General features: G+C 43.7%; 1 protein-coding gene across 1 annotated transcript in view; it reads left to right on the forward strand.

Moving 5' to 3' along the window:
- Nucleotides 1-282: 282 nt before the first annotated feature.
- The window catches only part of LOC124027709 (early nodulin-75-like), a gene marked incomplete at its 3' end in the record, with an annotated part of 29,250 nt that continues 4,416 nt past the window's right edge, over nt 283-25,116 (forward strand). Inside the window, exon 1 of the mRNA XM_046340081.1 lies at nt 283-422. Within this exon, the coding sequence (XP_046196037.1) occupies nt 283-422 (140 nt within the window). The remainder of the gene's footprint in view (nt 423-25,116) is intronic.

Below are 25,116 nucleotides of genomic sequence, written 5' to 3' on the forward strand. Positions count from 1 at the left end.
CATTAATCACTCCATTGATAATCAGATAAATTGTAATTCCTTCTCTACTATGGCCTATTTATTGCCTTACCTCCTCACGCCATTTGCACACACTGTATATAGACTTTATTTTTTTCTATTGCGTTATTGACTGTACACGTGTTTATTTCATGTATAACTCTGTGTTGTTGTTTGTGTTGCACTGCTTTGCTTTATCTTGGCCAGGTCGCAGTTGTAAATGAGAACTTGTTCTCAACTAGCTTACGTGGTTAAGAGCCGCCACGGAGCCGTCAGAGGCCACGGATGGAGCCGTCAGAGGCCACGGAGGGAGCCGTCAGAGGCCACGGAGGGAGCCGTCAGAGGCCACGGAGGGAGCCGTCAGAGGCCACGGATGGAGCCGTCAGAGGCCACGGATGGAGCCGTCAGAGGCCACGGATGGAGCCGTCAGAGGCCACGGATGGAGTGTTGTTTGGCATTGAAGCTCGTTTGGAGGTTAGATAGCACAGTGTCCAAGGAAGGTCCAGATGTATACAGAATGGTTTCGTCTGCGTAGAGGTGGATCAGGGAATCAAGCAAGAGCGACATCATTGATGTATAAAGAGAAAAGAGTCGGCCCGAGAATTGAACCCTGTGGCACCCCAATAGAGACTGTCAGAGGTTCGGACAACAGGCCCTCCGACACACTGAACTCTGTCTGCGAAGCAGTTGGTGAACCAGGCAAGGCAGTCACTTGAGAAACCAAGGCTATTGAGTCTGCCGATAAGAATACGGTGATTGACAGAATCGAAAGCCTTGGCAAGGTCGATGAAGACGGCTGTACAGTACTCTCTTTTATCGATGGCAGTTATGATGTCGTTTAGAACCTTGAGTGTGGTGCACCCATGACCAGCTAGGAAACCGGATTGCACAGCGGAGAAGGTACGGTGGGATTAGAGTGTCACCCCTTTGAAGACGGGGTTGACCGAGGCAGCTTTCCAATCTTTGGGAATCTCAGACGATACGAAAGAGAGGTTGAACAGGCTAGTAATTGGGGTTTCAACAATTTTGTCAGATAGTTTTAGTAAGAGAGGGTCCAGATTGTCTTGCCCGGTTGATTTGTAGGGGTCCAGATTTTGCAGCTCTTTCAGAACATCAGCTATCTGGATTTGGGTGAAGGATAAATGGTGGGGGCTTTGGCGGGTTACCGAGGAGAGTGCTGGACAGTTGACATCTTTCAGGATGTTACTATAGCAAGACAGCTCAGCTAGCCTTCCATAATGTCACTACAACAGAGACAGCTCAGCTAGCCTTCCATAATGTCACTACAGAAGAGATAGCTCGGTTATCCTTTCAGGATGTTACTACAACAGATGGATATGCGTGCCTCACATATTCCTAGTGGTAAATAAATGATTTGCAGTCAATAATAGATACGGTTTTAAAAACTCCTGGTATGTGGCAAGCAAACACATTATTTAGTCGTTGAGAAACAGTGTGTGTCTGTCTGTCTAAAGATTAAGAAGAGGACTTTTCATGGAAGTATTATTATATAATGCTAGATCACACTCATAACACAATGAACTTCACAGCGCAGAGTGAAATGTGTGTGGGTCTGCGTTTATGTGTGTGTGTATCTGCGTACACTCTGTGTGTGTGTGTCCATGTGTATGTGCTCATGTGTGTGTATCTGCGTACACTCTGTGTGTGTGTGTGTGTGTGTGTGTGTGTGTGTGTGTGTGTGTGTGTGTGTGTGTGTGTGTGTGTGTGTGTGTGTGTGTGTGTGTGTGTGTGTGTGTGTGTGTGTGTGTGTGTGTGTGTGTGTGTGTGTGTGTGTGTGTGTGTGTGTGTGTGTCTGCGTACACTCTGTGTGTGTGTGTGTGTGTGTGTGTGTGTGTGTGTGTGTGTGTGTGTGTGTGTGTGTGTGTGTGTGTGTGTGTGTGTGTGTGTGTGTGTGTGTGTGTGTGTGTGTGTGTGTGTGTGTGTGTGTCTGCGTACACTCTGTGTGTGTGTGTGTGTGTGTGTGTGTGTGTGTGTGTGTGTGTGTGTGTGTGTGTGTGTGTGTGTGTGTGTGTGTGTGTGTGTGTGTGTGTGTGTGTGTGTGTGTATGTGCTCATGTGTGTGTATCTGCGTACACTCTGTGTGTGTGTGAATAAAGTGTTCTGTAATCGCTCTTGCTGGCTCTCATAAGTAGCTAATGATAGTTGGCTGCAGTCTTCTGAATCCTCTGTGTGTGTGTGTGTGTGTGTGTGTGTGTGTGTGTGTGTGTGTGTGTGTGTGTGTGTGTGTGTGTGTGTGTGTGTGTGTGTGTGTGTGTGTGTGTGTGTGTGTGTGTGTGTGTGTGTGTGTGTGTGTGTGTGTGTGTGTGTGTGTGTGTGTGCGTGTGTGTGTGTGTTGGCTGCAGTCTTCTGAGTCCTCTGTGTGTGCAGGCGATAATAAAAGTACTTTATCAAAAGACGATTTAGACCGAGTTATACATCAACGTGTGTGTGTGTGTGTGTGTGTGTGTGTGTGTGTGTGTGTGTGTGTGTGTGTGTGTGTGTGTGTGTGTGTGTGCGTGCGTGTGTGTGTGTGCGTGTGCGTGCGTGTGTGCACCCTGTGTCTACACGTGTGTGTCTTCGTGCGCGTTACACATCAGTTAGCGTACTATGACCTCTGCGACTTTAGATTCTCGGCTAAATTAATATTTTAATAATACGCCTAAAATAACATCAGTGAAATATTCACCATGACAATACATTAAAGGGGAAGTTTAATATTTGGCAATTTATTAACTCTTGATGCTAAGTTGAAAAGGGCAATCTGCAATTGATTTATAGTGGCGGGGTGACCGCTTTCGTATGGTTTGAGCTGCCCCTTTAAAAAATAATCGCTACCATAACAGGCATGAAAAATTGACCATGAAGCTACAATTATATTTTAGTAATTTAGCAGACACTCTTATCCAGAGAGATTCACAGCTAATGCCTTCATCTTCAGATAGCTAGGTGAGACTACCACACACAGTGATAGTTAATGTGTTCATCTTCAGATAGCTAGCTCAGACTACCACACACAGTCATAGTTAATGTGTTCATCTTCAGATAGCTAGGTCAGACTACCACACACAGCACAGTCATAGTTAATGCCTTCATCTTCAGATAGCTAGGTGAGACTACCACACACAGTCATAGTTAATGTGTTCATCTTCAGATAGCTAGGTCAGACTACCACACACAGCACAGTCATAGTTAATGCCTTCATCTTCAGATAGCTAGGTCAGACTACCACAGCACAGTCATAGTTAATGTGTTCATCTTCAGATAGCTAGGTCAGACTACCACACACAGCACAGTCATAGTTAATGCCTTCATCTTCAGATAGCTAGGTCAGACTACCACAGCACAGTCATAGTTAATGTGTTCATCTTCAGATAGCTAGGTCAGACTACCACACACAGCACAGTCATAGTTAATGCCTTCATCTTCAGATAGCTAGGTCAGACTACCACAGCACAGTCATAGTTAATGTGTTCATCTTCAGATAGCTAGGTCAGACTACCACAGCACAGTCGTAGCAAAGTATTTATCAGCAAAGTCATTGCTAGTAGGAAAAGACAAGTGCAGATACATTAAAAGGTTTACCAAAGTCCAGGGCAGGATGGCATACCAGTGGAGGTATACCAGTGGAGGCATACCAAACTACAGGGCTGGATGACATACCAGTGGAGGCATACCAGTGGAGGTTTACCAAACTCCAGGGCCTGGATGGCATACCAGTGGAGGTATACCAGTGGAGGTATACCAGTGGAGGTATACCAGTGGAGGTATACCAAACTACAGGGCTGGATGACATACCAGTGGAGGCATACCAGTGGAGGCATACCAGTGGAGGTTTACCAGTGGAGGCATACCAGTGGAGGTATACCAGTGGAGGTATACCAGTGGAGGTATACCAGTGGAGGCATACCAGTGGAGGTATACCAGTGGAGGTATACCAGTGGAGGCATACCAGTGGAGGTATACCAGTGGAGGTATACCAGTGGAGGTATACCAAACTACAGGGCTGGATGACATACCAGTGGAGGCATACCAGTGAGGTATACCAGTGGAGGTATACCAGTGGAGGTATACCAGTGGAGGTATACCAGTGGAGGCATACCAGTGGAGGTATACCAGTGGAGGTATACCAGTGGAGGTATACCAGTGGAGGTATACCAAACTACAGGGCTGGATGACATACCAGTGGAGGTATACCAGTGGAGGTATACCAGTGGGGGTATACCAGTGGAGGTATACCAAACTACAGGGCTGGATGACATACCAGTGGAGGCATACCAGTGGAGGCATACCAGTGGAGGTTTACCAGTGGAGGTTTACCAGTGGAGGTTTACCAGTGGAGGCATACCAGTGGAGGTTTACCAGTGGAGGTTTACCAGTGGAGGTATACCAGTGGAGGTATACCAGTGGAGGTTTACCAGTGGAGGTTTACCAGTGGAGGTATACCAGTGGAGGCATACCAGTGGAGGTATACCAGTGGAGGTATACCAGTGGAGGCATACCAGTGGAGGTATACCAGTGGAGGTTTACCAGTGGAGGTATACCAGTGGAGGTTTACCAGTGGAGGCATACCAGTGGAGGTATACCAGTGGAGGCATACCAGTGGAGGTATACCAAACTCCATGGCTGGATGACATACCAGTGGAGGCATACCAAACTCCATGGCTGGATGACATACCAGTGGAGGTATACCAAACTCCAGGCCTGGATGACATACCAGCGGAGGCATACCAGTGGAGGTATACCAGTGGAGGTTTACCAAACTCCATGGCTGGATGACATACCAGTGGAGGTATACCAGTGGAGGCATACCAGTGGAGGCATACCAGTGGAGGCATACCAGTGGAGGTATACCAGTGGAGGTATACCAGTGGAGGTATACCAGTGGAGGTATACCAGTGGAGGTTTACCAAACCTTTTCTGATGTTCTCAGAGTACCATTATTAGCATGTTTTAACTACTCCTATATAAACGGTAGATTATCAGATACTTACCAAAAACATCTGATTACATTATTACTGAAACAGGACCCAGAGTTAAACCCATGTATCACAGCCCTTTGCCTCCTGTTACCTGGTGTTGCTATGGCACCCCACGTGTATCTATTATAACTTTTTTTTTTAATAGTTCAAGCTCAGAAATCCAACCCCATCAAGCTATAACACATGTTTTTTCCAACAACAGATTATGGTCGATAATATCAAAGGCTGCAGTGAAATCTAACAGTACAGCTTCCACAATCTTCTTATTATCAATTTCTCTCAACCAATCATCAGTCATTTGTGTCAGTCCAGTACATGTTGAGTACCCTTCTCTGGGGCGCCAGGGTAGCCTAGTGGTTAGAGTGTTGGACAAGAAACCGGAAGGTTGCAAGTTCAAACCCCCGAGCTGACAAGGTACAAATCTTTCGTTCTGCCCCTGAACGAAAGGGGCAGTTCCTGTCATTAACCCACTGTTCCCGTCATTGAAAATAAGAATTTGTTCTTAACTGACTTGCCTAGTTAAATAAAGGTTAAAAAGAATAGGCATGCTGAAAGTGTGATGTTAATTTGTTTACAGAGAAATAGCATTGTATCTGGTCAAACACCATTTTTTTCAACAGTTTGCTAAGAGCTGGCAGCAAGCTGATAGGTCTGCTGTTAGAACCAGTAAAGGCCGCTTTCCCACTCTTGGGTAGTGGAATGACTTTGGCTTCCCTCCAGGCCTGAGGACAAAGACTTATCTCAGATTAAATATATGACAGACAGGAGTGGTTATTGAGTCAGCTACCATCCTCAGTAGCTCTCCATCTACAGTACGTTGTCAGGTGGTTTGTCAAGTTGGATCGATAACAATCATTTTTCCACCTCTCCCACACACTAACTTTACAAAATTCAAACTTGCAATGCTTTTCTTACTTCATTTGTTTGTTGTTATTCATGAACACAATTGCTCCCTGTTCGTTGCTGGCATTTCCTGCGTAAGTTTGCCCGCTTTGCCGATGGAAAAAAAAAGCATTAAAATAATTGGCCACATCAAATGGTTTCGTGATGAACAAGCCATCTGATTCTTTTGAAAAAGCCAAAGTTGAAGTTGAATTTTGTCTTTCTGCCCAAAATGTAATTTAAAGTACTCCTAACTTCTTTTCCATCATTCTTTATGTCATTGATCTTGGCTTCATAATACAGGTTCTTCTTTTGTTGAGTTTAGTCACATCATTTCAGTCAGCCAATCAGATTCTTCTTTTGTTGAGTTTAGTCACATCATTTCAGTCAGCCAATCAGTTTCTTCTTTTGTTGAGTTTAGTCACATCATTTCAGTCAGCCAATCAGTTTCTTCTTTTGTTGAGTTTAGTCACATCATTTCAGTCAGCCAATCAGATGTGCAGCCAGACTTATTAGCCACTCCCTTTTTGCCCCCCATCTCTTTCAACCAATACAGTTTCTTCTTTTGTTGAGTTTAGTCACATCATTTCAGTCAGCCAATCAGTTTCTTCTTTTGTTGAGTTTAGTCACATCATTTCAGTCAGCCAATCAGATTCTTCTTTTGTTGAGTTTAGTCACATCATTTCAGTCAGCCAATCAGTTTCTTCTTTTGTTGAGTTTAGTCACATCATTTCAGTCAGCCAATCAGATGTGCAGCCAGACTTATTAGCCACTCCCTTTTTGCCCCCCATCTCTTTCAACCAATACAGTTTTTACATTCCTCATCAATCCATGGAGCCTTAACAGTCCGATTCTTTAACAGGTGCGTGTTTATCAATAATTGGAAGAAACAATTTCAGAAATTCTTCAAGTGCAGCGTCTGGATGCTCCTCATTAATCACATCAGACCAACAAATAGTTTTAACATCATCCACATGTGATATTTTGTATGATCTCTTATGATCTCTTATGATCTCTTATGATCTCTTATCTATTATGATCTCTTATGATCTCTTATGATCTCTTATCTATTATGATCTCTTATGATCTCTTATGATCTCTTATGATCTCTTATCTATTATGATCTCTTATGATCTCTTATGATCTCTTATGATCTCTTATCTATTATGATCTCTTATGATCTCTTATGATCTCTTATCTATTATGATCTCTTATGATCTCTTATCTATTATGATCTCTTATGATCTCTTATGATCTCTTATCTATTATGATCTCTTATGATCTCTTATGATCTCTTATGATCTCTTATCTATTATGATCTCTTATGATCTCTTATGATCTCTTATGATCTCTTATGTGATCTTATGATCTCTTATGTGATCTTATGATCTCTTATCTCTTATGATCTCTTATGATCTCTTATGATCTCTTATGTGATCTTATGATCTCTTATGTGATCTTATGATCTCTTATGTGGTCCTTCTGTAGCTCAGTTGGTAGAGCATGGCGCTTGTAACGCCAGGGTAGTGGGTTTGATTCCTGGGACCACCCATACGTAGAATGTATGCACACATGACTGTAAGTCGCTTTGGATAAAAGCGTCTGCTAAATGGCATATATTATTATTATATTATATATTATATTATATATTATATATTAACATGTATTAACATATATTAACATGTTCCCAGCAGGGTAAACATTACATGATAAACATCAACACCTTCCCAGCAGGGTAAACATTACATGATAAACATCAACACCTTTCCGGCAGGTAAACACTACATGATTTAACAGTCATCTAATAGAAGAGTAATTGTTTTGTCAGAGTTTGACTGAAAAGTTCCATTATCAGACATCTAATGTGCTTTTAAACTCTGTGTGTGTGTACAAGTACCGTATAACCGGGTAACTGACAGCTATAGACAAAGACTGAACAAAAACTTAAATAACCTTCATGTTAAACTGTTAAAAAATGTTTTTAAAAATGTGTGGAACGAATACATAAAAACACTCAGGTTAGAGATCAGAGACTTCTGGGGAATACCAGCAAACCACTGTGTGTGTGTGTGTGTGTGTGTGTGTGTGTGTGTGTGTGTGTGTGTGTGTGTGTGTGTGTGTGTGTGTGTGTGTGTGTGTGTGTGTGTGTGTGTGTGTGTGTGTGTGTGTGTGTGTGTGTGTGTGTGTGTGTGTGTGTGTGTGTGTGTGTGTGTGTGTGTGAGAGAGAGATGTTGTGTGTGTGTGTGTGTGTGTGTGTGAGATGTTGTGTGTGTGTGTGTGTGTCAGAATATTTACAACTGGTGGGTCTAATCCTGAATGCTGATTGGTTAAAAGCGCATTCCAGTCGGTGTCTATTCCACAAGTTACCACCGGCTAAATCTATGACGTTTAAAATTTCCTCTGTTCCATCTGACTGAGCAATCCACTGTCTCATCAGCCCAGCCAGGCAATTTATAAACTTGGATCTCCACTATAAAAAAAAATCATCAATCTAGATTAACACTTCGTTTTCAACCGTGGAGATTTGTGTAAACCTTGCTGTCTGTCTCTCCGACATTTGCAACATTGTTTAAACATTCTAATTTGATCTCTAGCTGTCCCCATAGTAATGAACATGTCAAGAGTCAGGACAAGACAAACAGGCTGAAATCATGAATCAGCTGGCATAAAAGGGTCAAACAAAACGAAGTGTAGCTAGTTTGTAGTCTTTCCAGCTTCAGTTTGATGTGATTGTGTTAGCTGTGTTGTTGGCTGTGTTGTCGGCTAGCTCCTCTGAACAACAGTGTCCAGCTTCAGTTTGATGTGATTGTGTTAGCTGTGTTGTTAGCTGTGTTGTTGGCTGTGTTGTTGGCTGTGTTGTTGTCTGTGTTGTCGGCTGTGTTGTTGGCTGTGTTGTAGGCTAGCTCCTCTGAACAACAGTGTCCAGCTTCAGTTTGAAGTGATTGTGTTAGCTGTGTTGTCGGCTGTGTTGTTGTCTGTGTTGTCGGCTGTGTTGTCGGCTGTGTTGTCGGCTGTGTTGTTCGCTGTGTTGTCGGCTAGCTCCTCTGAACAACAGTGTCCAGCTTCAGTTTGAAGTGATTGTGTTAGCTGTGTTGTTGGCTGTGTTGTTGGCTGTGTTGTCGGCTGTGTTGTTGTCTGTGTTGTCGGCTGTGTTGTTGGCTGTGTTGTCGGCTAGCTCCTCTGAACAACAGTGTCCAGCTTCAGTTTGATGTGATTGTGTTAGCTGTGTTGTTAGCTGTGTTGTTGGCTGTGTTGTTGGCTGTGTTGTTGTCTGTGTTGTCGGCTGTGTTGTTGGCTGTGTTGTCGGCTAGCTCCTCTGAACAACAGTGTCCAGCTTCAGTTTGAAGTGATTGTGTTAGCTGTGTTGTCGGCTGTGTTGTTGTCTGTGTTGTCGGCTGTGTTGTCGGCTGTGTTGTCGGCTGTGCTGTTCGCTGTGTTGTCGGCTAGCTCCTCTGAACAACAGTGTCCAGCTTCAGTTTGAAGTGATTGTGTTAGCTGTGTTGTTGGCTGTGTTGTTGGCTGTGTTGTCGGCTGTGTTGTTGTCTGTGTTGTCGGCTGTGTTGTTGGCTGTGTTGTCGGCTAGCTCCTCTGAACAACAGTGTCCAGCTTCAGTTTGATGTGATTGTGTTCGCTGTGTTGTTCGCTGTGTTGTCGGCTGTGTTGTTAGCTGTGTTGTCGAATAGCTCCTCTGAACAACAGTGTCCAGCTTCAGTTTGATGTGATTGTGTTCGCTGTGTTGTTCGCTGTGTTGTCGGCTGTGTTGTCGGCTGTGTTGTTGGCTGTGTTGTCGGCTAGCTCCTCTGAACAACAGTGTCCAGCTTCAGTTTGAAGTGATTGTGTTAGCTGTGTTGTTGGCTGTGTTGTCGGCTAGCTCCTCTGAACAACAGTGTCCAGCTTCAGTTTGAAGTGATTGTGTTAGCTGTGTTGTTGGCTGTGTTGTCGGCTAGCTCCTCTGAACAACAGTGTCCAGCTTCAGTTTGAAGTGATTGTGTTAGCTGTGTTGTTGGCTGTGTTGTTGGCTGTGTTGTCGGCTGTGTTGTTGTCTGTGTTGTCGGCTGTGTTGTTGGCTGTGTTGTCGACTAGCTCCTCTGAACAACAGTGTCCAGCTTCAGTTTGAAGTGATTGTGTTAGCTGTGTTGTTGGCTGTGTTGTCGGCTGTGTTGTTAGCTGTGTTGTCGACTAGCTCCTCTGAACAACAGTGTCCAGCTTCAGTTTGAAGTGATTGTGTTAGCTGTGTTGTTGGCTGTGTTGTCGGCTGTGTTGTCGACTAGCTCCTCTGAACAACAGTGTCCAGCTTCAGTTTGAAGTGATTGTGTTAGCTGTGTTGTTGGCTGTGTTGTCGGCTGTGTTGTTAGCTGTGTTGTCGACTAGCTCCTCTGAACAACAGTGTCCAGCTTCAGTTTGAAGTGATTGTGTTAGCTGTGTTGTTGGCTGTGTTGTTGGCTGTGTTGTCGGCTGTGTTGTCGGCTGTGTTGTTGGCTGTGTTGTCGGCTGTGTTGTTAGCTGTGTTGTCGGCTAGCTCCTCTGAACAACAGTGTCCAGCTTCAGTTTGAAGTGATTGTGTTAGCTGTGTTGTTGGCTGTGTTGTTGGCTGTGTTGTCGGCTGTGTTGTTGTCTGTGTTGTCGGCTGTGTTGTTGGCTGTGTTGTCGGCTAGCTCCTCTGAACAACAGTGTCCAGCTTCAGTTTGAAGTGATTGTGTTAGCTGTGTCGTCGGCTGTGTTGTCGGCTGTGTTGTTGGCTGTGTTGTCGGCTAGCTCCTCTGAACAACAGTGTCCAGCTTCAGTTTGAAGTGATTGTGTTAGCTGTGTTGTTGGCTGTGTTGTTGGCTGTGTTGTCGGCTGTGTTGTTGTCTGTGTTGTCGGCTGTGTTGTTGGCTGTGTTGTCGGCTAGCTCCTCTGAACAACAGTGTCCAGCTTCAGTTTGAAGTGATTGTGTTAGCTGTGTCGTCGGCTGTGTTGTCGGCTGTGTTGTTGGCTGTGTTGTCGGCTAGCTCCTCTGAACAACAGTGTCCAGCTTCAGTTTGAAGTGATTGTGTTAGCTGTGTTGTTGGCTGTGTTGTCGGCTGTGTTGTCGGCTGTGTTGTTGGCTGTGTTGTCGGCTGTGTTGTTGGCTGTGTTGTTGTCTGTGTTGTTGGCTGTGTTGTCGGCTGTGTTGTTGGCTGTGTTGTCGGCTGTGTTGTCGGCTGTGTTTTGGCTGTGTTGTCGACTAGCTCCTCTGAACAACAGTGTCCAGCTTCAGTTTGATGTGATTGTGTTAGCTGTGTTGTTGGCTGTGTTGTCGGCTGTGTTGTTGTCTGTGTTGTCGGCTGTGTTGTCGGCTGTGTTGTTGGCTGTGTTGTCGACTAGCTCCTCTGAACAACAGTGTCCAGCTTCAATTTGATGTGATTGTGTTAGCTGTGTTGTTGGCTGTGTTGTCGGCTGTGTTGTTGTCTGTGTTGTCGGCTGTGTTGTCGGCTGTGTTGTCGGCTGTGTTGTTGGCTGTGTTGTCGACTAGCTCCTCTGAACAACAGTGTCCAGCTTCAGTTTGATGTGATTGTGTTAGCTGTGTTGTTGGCTGTGTTGTCGGCTGTGTTGTCGGCTGTGTTGTTGGCTATGTTGTCGGCTGTGTTGTGGGCTGTGTTGTCGGCTGTGTTGTCGGCTGTGTTGTCGGCTGTGTTGTTGTCTGTGTTGTCGGCTGTGTTGTCGGCTGTGTTGTCGGCTGTGTTGTTGGCTGTGTTGTTGGCTGTGTTGTCGGCTAGCTCCTCTGAACAGCAGTGTCCAGCTTCAGTTTGAAGTGATTGTGTTAGCTGTGTTGTTGGCTGTGTTGTCGGCTGTGTTGTTAGCTGTGTTGTCGACTAGCTCCTCTGAACAACAGTGTCCAGCTTCAGTTTGAAGTGATTGTGTTAGCTGTGTTGTTGGCTGTGTTGTCGGCTGTGTTGTCGGCTGTGTTGTCGGCTGTGTTGTCGGCTGTGTTGTCGGCTGTGTTGTTGGCTGTGTTGTCGGCTAGCTCCTCTGAACAACAGTGTCCAGCTTCAGTTTGAAGTGATTGTGTTAGCTGTGTTGTTGGCTGTGTTGTCGGCTGTGTTGTTAGCTGTGTTGTCGACTAGCTCCTCTGAACAACAGTGTCCAGCTTCAGTTTGAAGTGATTGTGTTAGCTGTGTTGTTGGCTGTGTTGTTGGCTGTGTTGTCGGCTGTGTTGTCGGCTGTGTTGTCGGCTGTGTTGTCGGCTGTGTTGTTGGCTGTGTTGTCGGCTAGCTCCTCTGAACAACAGTGTCCAGCTTCAGTTTGAAGTGATTGTGTTAGCTGTGTTGTTGGCTGTGTTGTCGGCTGTGTTGTTAGCTGTGTTGTCGACTAGCTCCTCTGAACAACAGTGTCCAGCTTCAGTTTGAAGTGATTGTGTTAGCTGTGTTGTTGGCTGTGTTGTTGGCTGTGTTGTCGGCTGTGTTGTCGGCTGTGTTGTTGGCTGTGTTGTCGGCTGTGTTGTTGGCTGTGTTGTCGGCTAGCTCCTCTGAACAACAGTAAATGGCACTAGAAAACAGCTTCAACAAATGCAGGAAGGGCCATAACATCATCAAGGACCCTACAGGACCCCACAGGACCCCACAGGACCCCACGGAACCAAACGCAGCTACTGTTGTTATTCTGTCTCCACTGTTTGACCTGACTGTATGTTAGCCGTAGTTGGCTAGCGAGAAAGCAAGGGATGTGAACGTGACTGTAAGTTAGCCGTAGTTGGCTAGCTAGCAAGCAAGGGATGTGAACGTGACTGTAAGTTAGCCGTAGTTGGCTAGCTAGCAAGCAAGGGATGTGAACGTGACTGTAAGTTAGCCGTAGTTGGCTAGCTAGCAAGCAAGGGATATGAACGTGACTGTATGTTAGCCGTAGTTGGCTAGCGAGCAAGCAAGGGATATGAACGTGACTGTAAGTTAGCCGTAGTTGGCTAGCTAGCAAGCAAGGGATGTGAACGTGACTGTAAGTTAGCCGTAGTTGGCTAGCTAGCAAGCAAGGGATGTGAACGTGACTGTATGTTAGCCGTAGTTGGCTAGCGAGCAAGCAAGGGATATGAACGTGACTGTAAGTTAGCCGTAGTTGGCTAGCTAGCAAGCAAGGGATGTGAACGTGACTGTAAGTTAGCCGTAGTTGGCTAGCTAGCAAGCAAGGGATGTGAACGTGACTGTATGTTAGCCGTAGTTGGCTAGCGACCAAGCAAGGGATATGAACGTGACTGTAAGTTAGCCGTAGTTGGCTAGCGAGAAAGCAAGGGATGTGAACGTGACTGTAAGTTAGCCGTAGTTGGCTAGCTAGCAAGCAAGGGATGTGAACGTGACTGTAAGTTAGCCGTAGTTGGCTAGCTAGCAAGCAAGGGATGTGAACGTGACTGTAAGTTAGCCGTAGTTGGCTAGCTAGCAAGCAAGGGATATGAATGTGACTGTATGTTAGCCGTAGTTGGCTAGCGAGCAAGCAAGGGATATGAACGTGACTGTAAGTTAGCCGTAGTTGGCTAGCTAGCAAGCAAGGGATGTGAACGTGACTGTAAGTTAGCCGTAGTTGGCTAGCTAGCAAGCAAGGGATGTGAACGTGACTGTAAGTTAGCCGTAGTTGGCTAGCTAGCAAGCAAGGGATGTGAACGTGACTGTAAGTTAGCCGTAGTTGGCTAGCTAGCAAGCAAAGGATGTGAATGTGACTGTAAGTTAGCCGTAGTTGGCTAGCTAGCAAGCAAGGGATGTGAACGTGACTGTAAGTTAGCCGTAGTTGGCTAGCTAGCAAGCAAGGGATGTGAACGTGACTGTAAGTTAGCCGTAGTTGGCTAGCTAGCAAGCAAGGGATGTGAACGTGACTGTAAGTTAGCCGTAGTTGGCTAGCTAGCAAGCAAGGGATGTGAACGTGACTGTAAGTTAGCCGTAGTTGGCTAGCTAGCAAGCAAGGGATATGAACGTTGCCGTCCATTATGGCAATAGAACATTTAGAATGAACGACTGCTTCGCGTCCATAGATACAGAACATTTAGAATGAACGACTGCTTCGCGTCCATAGATACACAGAACATTTAGAATGAACGACTGCTTCGCGTCCATAGATACAGAACATTTAGAATGAACGACTGCTTCGCGTCCATAGATACACAGAACATTTAGAATGAACGACTGCTTCGCGTCCATAGATACAGAACAAAAAGACTGAACGACTGGGTCGCGTCTCTAGCAACCGAACCGATAGAAGGAACGATAGCAACGGTGTGGCTGAACTATTATCTTGTGGAAGGATGAAATAGTATGACATAAATCCTAAAAAAATTAAGTTTCCCGTTGTAATAAAAGTGATTGTACCCTCAACGTCAGTGTTTGGAGGGATAAATCGGTTGGTCTCGACTTCGTCTCGGGCCTAACCACAACCATGCCAATATATCCCTCCAAACATCGTTTTTGTCAGGCATTATCACTTAAATGTCAGAGAAGGAGTATCAGTCATGTTGGTGTGTGTGTGTGTGTGTGTGTGTGTGTGTGTGTGTGTGTGTGTGTGTGTGTGTGTGTACATTTCAAAGGTGTGTGTGTGTGTGTGTGTGTGTGTGTGTGTGTGTGTGTGTGTGTGTGTGTGTGTGTGTGTGTGTGTGTGTGTGTGTGTGTGTGTGTGTGTACATTTCAAAGGTGTGTGTGTGTGTGTGTGTGTGTGTGTGTGTGTGTGTGTGTGTGTGTGTGTGTGTGTGTGTGTGTGTGTGTGTGTGTGTGTGTGTGTGTGTGTGTGTGTGTACATTTCAAAGGTGTGTGTGTGTGTGTGTGTGTGTGTGTGTGTGTGTGTGTGTGTGTGTGTGTGTGTGTGTGTGTGTGTGTGTGTGTACATTTCAAAGGTGTGTGTGTGTGTGTGTGTGTGTGTGTGTGTGTGTGTGTGTGTGTGTGTGTGTGTGTGTGTGTGTGTGTGTGTGTGTGTGTGTGTGTGTGTGTGTGTGTGTGTGTGTGTGTGTGTGTGTGCATATGTCAGAGCCATACACTGCACCTATCGGTTGCTAATTAGAGCATACTGTCCACTTAGAATGGTCCAGTGGTTGACAACACTTCCGTGACGTTCTTAATTACACAACTAAAACGCAACCAACCTTCCATGTAGTGTTGAAAATATCTCTCTCCCTCTCTTTGTTATCCCTTTCTCTCAGGCTTGCACACACACACACACACACACACACACACACACACACACACACACACACACACACACACACACACACACACACACACACACACACACACACACACACACACACACACACACACACACACACACACACACACACACACACACACACACACACACACACACACACACACACACACACACTCATATGCAAACACACACACACACACACACACACACACACACACACACTCATATGCAAACACACACACACACACACACACACACACAGATAGACACACAGACACACACCAACACGCAAACACACACGCAAACACACGCTGTTTACTGAGTCGACAGGGAAAAATATCTCATGGCCTTCTTACAATATCAATATAATTTAGAGTAGACAGATTCCACTCCTCCCTCCCTCCCGGTTGGATAAGCTCTCGCTCACCATAAACTTACCGGATTTGCCTCGTGCGGTCCGTTCAGTCAGTCAGTCTCTCGCTCTCTCTGTTCAGCGCGCGCAAGGAGGGTGAATGGATGTCACCGTGAAGCCTCGTGCGGGAAAAACACATCTGTCTCGGTTTTAAGGTGGAATTAACAGAATCAGATCTCCAGGACTTTTAGGATATGTTTTCAACCAATTGAAAACGGACAGTTGGCCTAAATGGACTTGACTAAATCAAACTGAATTCACATGAATATGACGGTCAATGTCTTTACGCTCTAGAACTGTTTCTGTGAACGTTAGGCTTCTGATCTCTACCAGAATATAAGAGTTTGGCAATATCGTTGATAATGACAATGGCAAAATAAAGCAAAATTGAGTTCACAGTGATAATATATACCATGTTACTAGTAGAGCTATATTGGATCGTTCTACTGTGGATTGGAGGACTGGACTTGAGTGGATTTGAGTGGATTTGACGTCTGCGTGTGACAGAAGCAACGGTAGGCTAAGTGTGTGTGTGTGTGTCTGTCCCTTCAACAAGCTCTCACAGTCTCACTTCAGAATGAGACATTTGTATATAAATGTCAAATGTCGAAGTTTAGGCATTCATTCTGAATGGTTAAGGTAAGGGTTAAGGCAACAACAACAAAAAGAGGGCGTAAGAATTGAACATGCAACCCTCCGAGCCAGAGACCACGGTTTATGTCGTTGCTGCCGAGCGAACAGCAAGTCTACTTGATGGTAATAGCGTTCACAGTTGCCCCAAGTGGCCAGTTCTCAAGTTACCTCCCAACGTCCTGGGTACCTGGATGGATGTACAATTTTGCCTTAGATATTGAGCTCTCTCTCTCTCTGAATCATTTTCTTTCTCTCTCTCTCTCTGTCTCTCTCTGTCTCTCTCTCTCTCTCTCTGTCTCTCTCTCTCTCTCTCTCTCTCTCTGTCTCTCTCTCTCTCTCTCTCTCTCTCTCTCTCTCTCTCTCTCTCTCTGTCTCTCTCTCTCTCTCTCTCTGTCTCTCTCTCTCTCTCTCTCTCTGTCTCTCTGTCTCTCTCTCTCTCTCTCTCTCTGTCTCTCTCTCTCTCTCTCTCTCTGTCTCTCTCTCTCCCTCTCTCTCTCTCTCTCTCTCTCTCTCTCTCTGTCTCTCTCTCTCTCTCTGTCTCTCTCTCTCTCTCTCTCTGTCTCTCTCTCTCTCTCTGTCTCTCTCTCTCTCTCTGTCTCTCTCTCTCTCTCTCTCTGTCTCTCTCTCTCTCTCTGTCTCTCTCTCTCTCTCTCTCTCTCTCTCTCTCTCTCTCTCTCTCTCTCTCTCTCTCTCTCTCTCTCTCTCTCTCTCTCTCTCTCTCTCTCTCTCTCTCTCTCTCTCTCTCTGTCTCTCTCTCTCTCTCTCCCTCTCTCTCTCTCTCTCTCTCTCTGTCTCTCTCTCTCTCTCTCTCTCTCTCTCTGTCTCTCTCTCTCTCTCTCTCTCTCTCTCTCTCTCTCTCTCTCTGTCTCTCTCTCTCTCTCTCTCTCTCTGTCTCTCTCTCTCTCTCTCTCTCTCTCTCTCTGTCTCTCTCTCTCTCTCTCTCTCTCTCTCTCTCTCTCTCTCTCTCTCTCTCTCTCTCTCTCTCTCTCTCTCTCTCTCTCTCTCTCTCTGTCTCTCTCTCTGTCTCTCTCTCTCTCTATACACACACAACCTAACATCACTACACTTCATAGCGTCGGTGAGCAGGTGATTCAATATTTAACATTTTTTCAAACGGTCTCTTATCACCTCGCATTCCAAGGATGCGCCACTTTGAAGAGAGGTGCGTGTTTGCGCGCGCCTGTGCATACTTTTGTTGCAGGTGGTGACAACTGTATTCGACCGAGGACAATGTTGTTCATGCAGCCTTGATTAAATAGATTTACACGGAAAATAATTGGACAGCAGCGCAAGAATAGCCAATACTTTAAGGCAAAAAAATGGCCGGAGTCTTGGAGAGCTGTCAGTCATTAGGTCGCAAGCACATAAGAACCAATTATAAGTTTGTTCGCGCCATGGGACTCCACGGGAGGTCCATTTTATTGTCACGGAACATTATTAATTAGTAGGTAGCCAGTAAAATATTGATGATGTCTGTTTGTCCGTGAATCCCCTGCTGTTTTGAGATGCGTTAAGGTGTTGTCATATTGTTGTGTAATGTTGTTGTAATTTAGATAAAGGCTGTGAGCTGAAGACATGCTAAACTACCTAAACTAATGCTCTTAGATATTTCAGATACAAAGGCCAACTTTTACCTAGAGAGAAATGATGGCAATTAAAATCATACTATTTCTGGTTTTAACTAATAGAAACATCCCAATGTGAAGATATTAGTGAACCACTCTACTCATCCAAGGGTTTTTCTTTATTTTTACTATTTTCTACATTGTGGAATAATAGTGAAGATATCCAAACTATAAAATTAACACATATGGAATAATGTAGTAACCCAATAATGTAGTAACCCCATAATGTAGTAATGTAGTAACCCCATAATGTAGTAACCCCATAATGTAGTAATGTAGTAACCCCATAATGTAATGTAGTAACCCCATAATGTAGTAATGTAGTATCCCAATAATGTAGTAACCCCATAATATAGTAACCCCATAATGTAGTAACCCCATAATGTAGTAATGTAGTAACCCCATAATGTAGTAACCCCATAATGTAGTAATGTAGTAACCCCATAACGTAGTAATGGAGTAACCCAATAATGTAGTAACCCCATAATGTAGTAATGTAGTAACCCCATAATGTAGTAATGTAGTAACCCCATAATGTAGTAACCCCATAATGTAGTAACCCAATAATGTAGTAATCCCATAATGTAGTAATGTAGTAATCCCATAATGTAGTAATGTAGTAACCCCATAATGTAGTAATGTAGTATGCCAATAATGTAGTAATGTAGTAACCCCATAATGTAGTAATGTAGTAACCCAATAATGTAGTAACCCCATAATGTAGTAACCCCATAATGTAGTAACCCCATAATGTAGTAACCGGAGAGCAAAAGTGCGTAGCAAACGGAGACCTTTATTGAGGCGAACAAAACACGGCACTCAGAAACCTAAACAAACCATCCTGGAGTACACATACACATTCATTTACACATAACAATTCCATAGACAGACATGGGTGGGGGAAACAGAGGGTTATATGCAGGACGAGTAATGAGGGAATGCAAACCAAGACAAAACAAATGGAAAATGAAAGGTGGATCGGCGATGGCTAGAAGACCGGTGACGTAGATCCCAGAACGCCGCCCGATAAAGGGGACTGCGGTAGAAGTCGTGACAATATTTTAGATTTGAGATTCTTCAAAGTAGCCATCATTTGCCTTGATGACAGCTTTGCACACTCTTGGCATTGTCTCAACCAGCTTCACCTGGAATGCTTTTCCAACAATTTTCAAAGGAGTTCCCATATATGCTGCTTTTCCTTCACTCTGCGGTCCACCTCATCCCATATCATCTCAATTGTGTTGAGGTAGGGTGATTGTGGAGGCCAGGTCTTCTGATGCAGCACTCCATCACTCTCCTTCTTGGTCAAATATAACTTATACAGCCTGGAGGTGTGTTGGGTCAATGTCCTGTTGAAAAACGAATGATAGTCCCACTAAGCGCAAAACAGATGGGATGGCGTATCACTGCAGAATGCCGTGGTAGCAATGCTGGTTAAATCACTGACAGTGTCACCAACAAAGCACCCCCACACCATAACACCTCCTCCTCCATGCTTCACGGTGAGAAACACACATGCAGAGATCATCCATTCACCTATTCTGCATCTCACAAACACACAGTGTTTAGAACCAAAAATCTCAATATTAGTTGTATTAGTAATTGTAGCAGTAGTTTTCTATTAATAGTTGTAGCAGTAGTTTAATAAGTTGGATTAGTAGTTGTAGCAGTAGTTTTCTATTAATAGTTGTAGCAGTAGTTTAATAAGTTGTATTAGTAGTTGTATTAGTAGTTGTATTAGTAGTTGTATTAGTAGTTGTATTAGTAGTTGTATTAGTAGTTGTATTAGTAGTTTAATAAGTTGTATTAGTAGTTGTATTAGTAGTTGTATTAGTACATTACATTACATTTAAGTCATTTAGCAGACGCTCTTATCCAGAGCGACTTACAAATTGGTGCATTCACCTTATGACATCCAGTGGGACAGTCACTTAACAATAGTGCATCTAAAACTTAGGGGGGGTGGGGTGAGAGGGATTACTTAACCTATCCTAGGTATTCCTTAAAGAGGTGGGGTTTCAGGTGTCTCCGGAAGGTGGTGATTGACTCCGCTGTCCTGGCGTCGTGAGGGAGTTTGTTCCACCATTGGGGGGCCAGGGCAGCGAACAGTTTTGACTGGGCTGAGCGGGAGCTGTACTTCCTCAGTGGTAGGGAGGCGAGCAGGCCAGAGGTGGATGAACGCAGTGCCCTTGTTTGGGTGTAGGGCCTGATCAGAGCCTGGAGGTACTGAGGTGCCGTTCCCCTCACAGCTCCGTAGGCAAGCACCATGGTCTTGTAGCGGATGCGAGCTTCAACTGGAAGCCAGTGGAGAGAACGGAGGAGCGGGGTAACGTGAGAGAACTTGGGAAGGTTGAACACCAGACGGGCTGCGGCGTTCTGGATGAGTTGAAGGGGTTTAATGGCACAGGCAGGGAGCCCAGCCAACAGCGAGTTGCAGTAATCCAGACGGGAGATGACAAGTGCCTGGATTAGGACCTGCGCCGCTTCCTGTGTGAGGCAGGGTCGTACTCTGCGGATGTTGTAGAGCATGAACCTACAGGAACGGGCCACCGCCTTGATGTTAGTTGAGAACGACAGGCTGTTGTCCAGGATCACGCCAAGGTTCTTGGCGCTCTGGGAGGAGGACACAATGGAGTTGTCAACCGTGATGGCGAGATCATGGAACGGGCAGTCCTTCCCCGGGAGGAAGAGCAGCTCCGTCTTGCCGAGGTTCAGCTTGAGGTGGTGATCCGTCATCCACACTGATATGTCTGCCAGACATGCAGAGATGCGATTCGCCACCTGGTCATCAGAAGGGGGAAAGGAGAAGATTAATTGTGTGTCGTCTGCATAGCAATGATAAGAGAGACCATGTGAGGTTATGACAGAGCCAAGTGACTTGGTGTAAAGCGAGAATAGGAGAGGGCCAAGAACAGAGCCCTGGGGACACCAGTGGTGAGAGCGCGTGGTGAGGAGACAGATTCTCGCCACGCCACCTGGTAGGAGCGACCTGTCAGGTAGGACGCAATCCAAGCGTGGGCCGCGCCGGAGATGCCCAACTCGGAGAGGGTGGAGAGGAGGATCTGATGGTTCACAGTATCGAAGGCAGCCGATAGATCTAGAAGGATGAGAGCAGAGGAGAGAGAGTTAGCTTTAGCAGTGCGGAGCGCCTCCGTGATACAGAGGAGAGCAGTCTCAGTTGAATGACTAGTCTTGAAACCTGACTGATTTGGATCAAGAAGGTCATTCAGAGAGAGATAGCGGGAGAGCTGGCCAAGGACGGCACGTTCAAGAGTTTTGGAGAGAAAAGAAAGAAGGGATACTGGTCTGTAATTGTTGACATCGGAGGGATCGAGTGTAGGTTTTTTCAGAAGGGGTGCAACTCTCGCTCTCTTGAAGACGGAAGGGACGTAGCCAACGGTCAGGGATGAGTTGATGAGCGAGGTGAGGTAAGGGAGAAGGTCTCCGGAAATGGTCTGGAGAAGAGAGGAGGGGATAGGGTCAAGCGGGCAGGTTGTTGGGCGGCCGGCCGTCACAAGACGCGAGATTTCATCTGGAGAGAGAGGGGAGAAAGAGGTCAGAGCACAGGGTAGGGCAGTGTGAGCAGAACCAGCGGTGTCGTTTGACTTAGCAAACGAGGATCGGATGTCGTCGACCTTCTTTTCAAAATGGTTGACGAAGTCATCTGCAGAGAGGGAGGAGGGGGGGGAGGATTCAGGAGGGAGGAGAAGGTGGCAAAGAGCTTCCTAGGGTTAGAGGCAGATGCTTGGAATTTAGCGTGGTAGAAAGTGGCTTTAGCAGCAGAGACAGAGGAGGAAAATGTAGAGAGGAGGGAGTGAAAGGATGCCAGGTCCGCAGGGAGGCGAGTTTTCCTCCATTTCCGCTCGGCTGCCCGGAGCCCTGTTCTGTGAGCTCGCAATGAGTCATCGAGCCACGGAGCGGGAGGGGAGGACCGAGCCGGCCTGGAGGATAGGGGACATAGAGAGTCAAGGGATGCAGAGAGGGAGGAGAGGAGGGTTGAGGAGGCAGAATCAGGAGATAGGTGGGAGAAGGTTTGAGCGGAGGGAAGAGATGATAGGATGGAAGAGGAGAGAGTAGCGGGGGAGAGAGAGCGAAGGTTGGGACGGCGCGATACCATCCGAGTAGGGGCAGTGTGGGAGGTGTTGGATGAGAGCGAGAGGGAAAAGGATACAAGGCAGTGGTCGGAGACTTGGAGGGGAGTTGCAATGAGGTTAGTGGAAGAACAGCATCTAGTAAAGATGAGGTCGAGCGTATTGCCTGCCTTGTGAGTAGGGGGAAGGTGAGAGGGTGAGGTCAAAAGAGGAGAGGAGTGGAAAGAAGGAGGCAGAGAGGAAAGAGTCAAAGGTAGACGTGGGGAGGTTAAAGTTGCCCAGAACTGTGAGAGGTGAGCCGTCCTCAGGAAAGGAGCTTATCAAGGCATCAAGCTCATTGATGAACTCTCCGAGGGAACCTGGAGGGCGATAAATGATAAGGATGTTAAGCTTGAAAGGGCTAGTAACTGTGACAGCATGGAATTCAAAGGAGGCGATAGACAGATGGGTAAGGGGAGAAAGAGAGAATGACCACTTGGGAGAGATGAGGATCCCGGTGCCACCACCCCGCTGACCAGACGCTCTCGGGGTGTGCGAGAACACGTGGGCGGACGAAGAGAGAGCAGTAGGAGTAGCAGTGTTGTCTGTGGTGATCCATGTTTCCGTCAGTGCCAAGAAGTCGAGGGACTGGAGGGAGGCATAGGCTGAGATGAACTCTGCCTTGTTGACCGCAGATTGGCAGTTCCAGAGGCTACCGGAGACCTGGAACTCCACGTGGGTCGTGCGCGCTGGGACCACCAGAGTAGGGTGGCCGCGGCCACGCGGTGAGGAGCGTTTGTATGGTCTGTGCAGAGAGGAGAGAACAGGGATAAACAGACACATAGTTGACAGGCTACAGAAGAGGCTACGCTAATGCAAAGGAGATTGGAATGACAAGTGGACTACACGTCTCGAATGTTCAGAAAGTTAAGCTACGTAGCAAGAATCTTATTGACTAAAATGATTAAAATGATACAGTACTGCTGAAGTAGGCCAGCTGGCAGTGGGTGCGTTGTTGACACTACACTAATCAAGTCGTTCCGTTGAGTGTAATAGTTTCTGCAGTGTTGCTATTCGGGGGCTAGCAGGCTAGCTAGCAGTGTTGTTTACGTTACGTTGCGTTAAAAGAACGACAATAGATGGCTAGCGAACCTAGAAAATCGCTCTAGACTACACAATTATCTTTGATAAAAAGACGGCTATGTAGCTAGCTAAGTAGCTAGCTACGATCAAACAAATCAAACCGTTGTACTGTAATGAAATGAAGTGAAAATGTGATACAACCTGTGAATGCGACCGGGTAGTTGAGTTCTATACAGAAGACGTTGGCTAGCGTTGGCTAGCTGTTGGCTAGCTAGCAGAGTCACCTACGTTAAGGACGACAAATAGCTGGCTAGCTAACCTCGGTAAATTAAGATAATCACTCTAAGACTACACACTCTAAACCTAAACAACACAATTATCTTGGATACGATGATACGAAGACAGCAAAGACAGCTATGTAGCTAGCTAACACTAAACTAATCAAGTCGTTCAGTTGAGTGTAATAGTTTTCCCAGTGCAGCTAATCAGTGGACGTTAGCTAGCTGGCTAGTGAAGACTACGTTAGGACGGCGAAATACGATAATTACGCAATTATCTTTGATACAAAGACGGCTATGTAGCTAGCTGAGAAGAAATTGCTAAGATAAGACAAATCAAACCGTTGTGATATAATGAAATATAATGAAAAAGTTATACTACCCGTTGGAGCGACGTGCAGATGCGACCACTCGCTCCAACCGGAACCGTGCTGCAATTTTTGAGGCTGGTAACTCTTAGTATTGTATTAGTAGTTGTATTAGTAGTTGTATTAGTAGTTGTATTAGTAGTTGTATTAGTAGTTGTATTAGTAGTTGTATTAGTAGTTGTATTAGTAGTTGTATTAGTAGTTGTATTAGTAGTTGTATTAGTAGTTGTATTAGTAGTTATATTAGTAGTTGTATTAGTAGTTGTATTAGTAGTTGTATTAGTAGTTGTATTAGTAGTTGTATTAGTAGTTGTATTAGTAGTTGTATTAGTTTTTATGCTGTTAATGTATGTTAATATTCTTAGTATTTCATTGTTATTATTATTAGACAGTCATTGCATTATTATTACTATTATTATTATTATTATTACTATTATTATTACTATTATTATTAATAATATTACTATTATTATTATTACTATTATTATTACTATTATTACTATTGTTATTATTACTATTATTACTAATATTACTATTATTACTATTGTTATTATTACTATTATTGCTATTATTATTATTACTATTATTATTATTATTATTATTACTAATATTACTATTATTACTAATATTACTATTATTATTATTATTACTATTACTATTATTATTACTATTATTACTAATATTACTATGATTACTATTATTATTATTACTATTATTACTAATATTACTATTATTATTACTATTATTATTACTATTATTATTATTACTATTATTATTACTATTATTATTACTATTATTATTATTTCTATTATTACTATTATTATTATTACTATTATTATTATTTCTATTATTACTAATATTGCTAATATTACTATGATTACTATTATTATTATTATTATTACTATTCTTATTACTATTATTACTATTATTATTATTATTACTATTATTACTAATATTACTAATATTACTATGATTACTATTATTATTATTACTATTATTCCTATTATTATTATTATTATTACTATTATTACTAATATTACTATGATTACTATTATTATTATTATTATTACTATTATTATTATTATTATTATTATTACTATTTTTATTACTATTATTATTACTATTATTATTACTATTATTACTAATATGACTATGATTACTATTATTATTATTATTATTACTATTATTATTATTATTATTACTATTATTATTATTACTATTATTATTATTATTATTACTATTATTATTATTACTATTATTATTACTATTATTATTATTATTATTACTATTATTATTATTATTATTATTATTATTATTACTATTATTATTATTATTACTATTATTATTATTATTATTATTACTATTATTATTACTATTATTATTACTATTATTATTATTATTATTACTATTATTACTAATATTACTAATATTACTATGATTACTATTATTATTATTACTATTATTATTACTATTATTATTATTATTATTACTATTATTATTATTATTATTATTACTATTATTATTACTATTATTATTATTATTATTACTATTATTACTAATATTACTAATATTACTAATATTACTATTATTATTATTATTATTATTATTATTATTATTACTATTATTATTATTATTATTACTATTATTACTAATAT

This window comes from Oncorhynchus gorbuscha, unplaced genomic scaffold, assembly GCF_021184085.1.
Source record: "Oncorhynchus gorbuscha isolate QuinsamMale2020 ecotype Even-year unplaced genomic scaffold, OgorEven_v1.0 Un_scaffold_3508, whole genome shotgun sequence".
In the NCBI taxonomy this organism is placed as follows: Eukaryota; Metazoa; Chordata; class Actinopteri; order Salmoniformes; family Salmonidae; genus Oncorhynchus; species Oncorhynchus gorbuscha.